At 43.0% G+C, this 3443-nt stretch overlaps 1 protein-coding gene across 1 annotated transcript; it reads left to right on the top strand.

Annotated features, from left to right (window-relative positions):
• Positions 1 to 564: 564 nt before the first annotated feature.
• LOC119775576 lies at positions 565 to 1776 on the top strand. Its single transcript, XM_038273594.1, has 2 exons — positions 565 to 869; positions 906 to 1776. Exons 1-2 carry the CDS (start codon positions 685 to 687, stop codon positions 1570 to 1572), a joined length of 852 nt encoding a protein of 283 aa, XP_038129522.1. The 5' UTR covers positions 565 to 684; the 3' UTR covers positions 1573 to 1776.
• The last annotated feature ends 1667 nt before the right edge of the window (positions 1777 to 3443 follow it).

Here is a 3443-nt window from a genome sequence, read left to right as displayed (position 1 = left end):
GAGCAGGTAATGACGGTAGGGAAAGCGCATAGAATGGTAAAATTGGTAAACAAAAGGCAGAAAAGAGATCTAGACAAATTAAAGACTGCACACTGGGAAACCAATATGTTCCAACAATGGATTCAGTACTCTGTCCAGGCAATGTTCAAAGCCAAAAAGCGCCCTAAAGATGATTGTATAGCCTGCTATAATGCTAAAAAATTACCAGCCCTTCAGATTATTCCTGGAAGTAAAATAGGCGACTGCCCAGAACACTCAGCTGAAGGGATTCTGGGATTGGTTTCACAAGCTTGGAAGGGGAAAATATCTTGAGGCAGCAGGAATGATTCTAGGGGCAGTAATACTGATTATATTGATAGTTGTGTGTTGCATCATACCCCTTGTTCGGGGACTGGTCTCAAGACTTGTTGTAAGTGTAACTGGTCAGTTCCCAGTTGTAGAGATACAATTGGACCAAGAGATATAAAACATAACCATGATCACCTTCCACCCTCACCAGGTACGTGCATTTCTTTAATAATAACAGTGTATATATATAAATATTTTGCATAACAATGACTTATATACTTACTCACATAGATATAGCAACTTGCATGCTGAATAATCCATAGATATAAGAGATAATATGCCTTCAGATGATGCCTAAATTTGCCATACTATGTCCCCACAGGTAGATTATTGAACATGGCAGAGGCTAGTTATGATGAATATGAAGAAAACCAAATGAATTTACGAGCTGCACTGGCGTCGTTAGGCCCATCACTAGGGGTAGGATGCCCATATCTTCCTCCCAGGCACCTACTAGATCCTGCAGAGGGGCCAAGCAGTGCACCTTCGGGTTGGAGCAAACCTATGATGACACCCAGCAGGCAGCCTGAGGATCAACCGATGATGACACCCAGCAGGCAGCCTGATGATCAACCACCATTACCTACTGGGAAGCCACTGTCCATCTCGTCATCACCGGGGAACCTCAGTATCGATTTCGGCCCAACCAGCACCCCTGCCAGTCCTGAGAATTCCGAGGATCGACGACCACCGTCACCCCACCAATATAATTATCCACCACCACCCATTCCAGGCGTACTGGCTATGTTCGTGGTCATAGCAGATGACATAAAGCTTGATCTTGCCGAAGCTCATCATGTTGCAAAGTTCTTGGCTCATCCGCTGGAGTCCTATGATACCAACGCTGACCTTAAGCCTGAAATCACCTCTATGACCACATCAGTTTATGCCCAATTCATGAAGGGTCTGGCGCACCCCGAGCCACGTCGGTCCTTTGAACGGATGCGCCGCACCATGTACAAACGCAAAGTAAAGGCTGGGAATCGGCAGCTGACCCGAGACAATCTGGAACTGAGGCAGCAACTTCGGGATGCACAGCAGACCATTATCAACTTACAAGAGCAGGTGGTGCAACTTCGAGATGCACAGCAGACCATTATCGACCTACAAGAGCAAGTGATGCAGCTGACCGCTGATCTGCAGCATATGGCTCCCTATACCCAGGGGGGCCCGAACGGAGGGCAGAATTATGGACAGAATTATGGAGGCTATTATTATTATTAATATATCAACTTCAACGCCATAACTGGATATAAGGACAATGCTGATTATTGATGATTATGCATACCTTTGTTAAACATATTGTATACTTTATGTGACAGTACAATTACTGTGCAGGAGAGTGCCATATGGTTACTCCTATGTTGGTTGTAATGACGGTCCTTTGACCATTAGAAGATGTGTTTGCCTGGCATAGTCCGGGCCTGATGAAGCTTTTTGTTTGTATTTATGTATGTATGGGTGTGAAATACCACCACTGTAGGGGATAAATGCAGTGACCTCGTAACACAAGATGCTGCTTGGGCATTGGTATTTGCCTCTGCTGAGAAAACAGAATTAGAAAATCTTGCTACAAAAAAAGTAAGCAACGAGGACGGGTCCTCTTAAGGGAGCCAAGAGGGGGATCCCTCTTTGTTTTTATATATTCTGTTTTCTGCATTTTATTAGTTTAATATTTACTTAGACACCACCACATCTTATATTACTCACTTCTACTATATGGTGTGTATTTAATCTCACGTTTAGTTTAGTGTGCACAATATATATATATAACCTTTTGTCACTTGGGTGAGTTCACATTTAAAGTGTTTTAGATTAGTTATCACCTGCATAATCACGTAAATTGATCCTTTTAGGATCAAAGGGGGGAATGTTGTGTATTAATCTGCACTAATCATAAGATAAAATAAAGTTAATGTTTTATAAGTTTAAAGTTGTTTTCACAAATGAGAAAAACAGAGCCATTCAAGGCCAGAGAGGAGAAAAGCAGAGTGAGTGTGTGTATCTGTTGCAGCTGGCGCCAATGGGAGTGAGGTCTACAGGACAACGCAGGGTGGAGGCCCCTTAGTGATAAGAAAAGCACCCGCAATAAAAATGAAATATTTGACATCCCAAGGTAGTCCAGATCAGCAAAAATCTGACCATACAAAGGAGGTGTTATTTTCAGAGCACATGGAGCAGTAATGATCCCACAAAGGGTGAGAAGACGAAGGGGGAGCAGTATGGTCGTCTGACGTGACCTGAAGCAAGAGCTGTAATGTTTTTGACTAAACCGTCATAAGTTTCTGATTTGAATGCACCAGATGTTTTCATGGCCTGAGAGAGTGCTCTCACAAGAATGAGATGTGTATATGAATGTCACCGTGTTTTGCAGATAAATATCAATGTGACCTTTACCAATGACTGAAATATGTTCTGAAGGGGGTTTTTTCACCGATAAAGAAATGTATAAAAGGGAGCTGGTTTCACCATTTGTCAGCTTCGGCTCACCAGCTCTGTGTAAATATGTAGTGTTTAGCAATAAACACTGGACCCGGACTCAGCTGCCATCTGTCTGAATTTTTTGATCTTTGTCTGAGACTTTTTCTGCTTTTTAAGAACTTTGAATTTTTATAAAACTTAGCTTCAATTTTAAGTCGTCAAGAAGAGAATTATAGGACGACAAGTCTACGGGAGAAAAATGCACAGGGGTGAATCTTTTGATCTAAGTCGAGTTTCTGGGATAACACGGCACCAACACCAGAGTCAGAGGCGTCCATCTCGAGAATGAATTGCTTGGCCGGATCAGGTTGGATTAACACGGGAGCTCTGGAAAACAAAGTCTTAAGTTTGTCGAAGGCTCCTTGAGCCTCGGGGGTCCACTGGAAGGTCTTTTTGACTGAAGTTAGAGTTGTGAGTGGTAGAGCTGTTTGGCTATAATTCCTGATAAATCGACGGTAGAAGTTGGCAAAACCCAGGAATCTCTGCAGCTGTTTGCGGTTCTCAGGTATTGGCCAATCCAAAACAGCTTTTATTTTATCCTCAGATGGTTTAACCTGCCCGCCCTCGAGCACAAACCCTAAAAAGGAGACTGAAGGTTGATGAAACTCGCATTT

The sequence above is a fragment of the Cyprinodon tularosa genome, unplaced genomic scaffold (assembly GCF_016077235.1).
Source record: "Cyprinodon tularosa strain WSP-4 unplaced genomic scaffold, ASM1607723v1 ctg88, whole genome shotgun sequence".
Lineage (NCBI taxonomy): Eukaryota > Metazoa > Chordata > Actinopteri > Cyprinodontiformes > Cyprinodontidae > Cyprinodon > Cyprinodon tularosa.
Note: the sequence above shows the minus strand (reverse complement) of the source record. Positions and strands in the feature narration are given on the sequence as shown.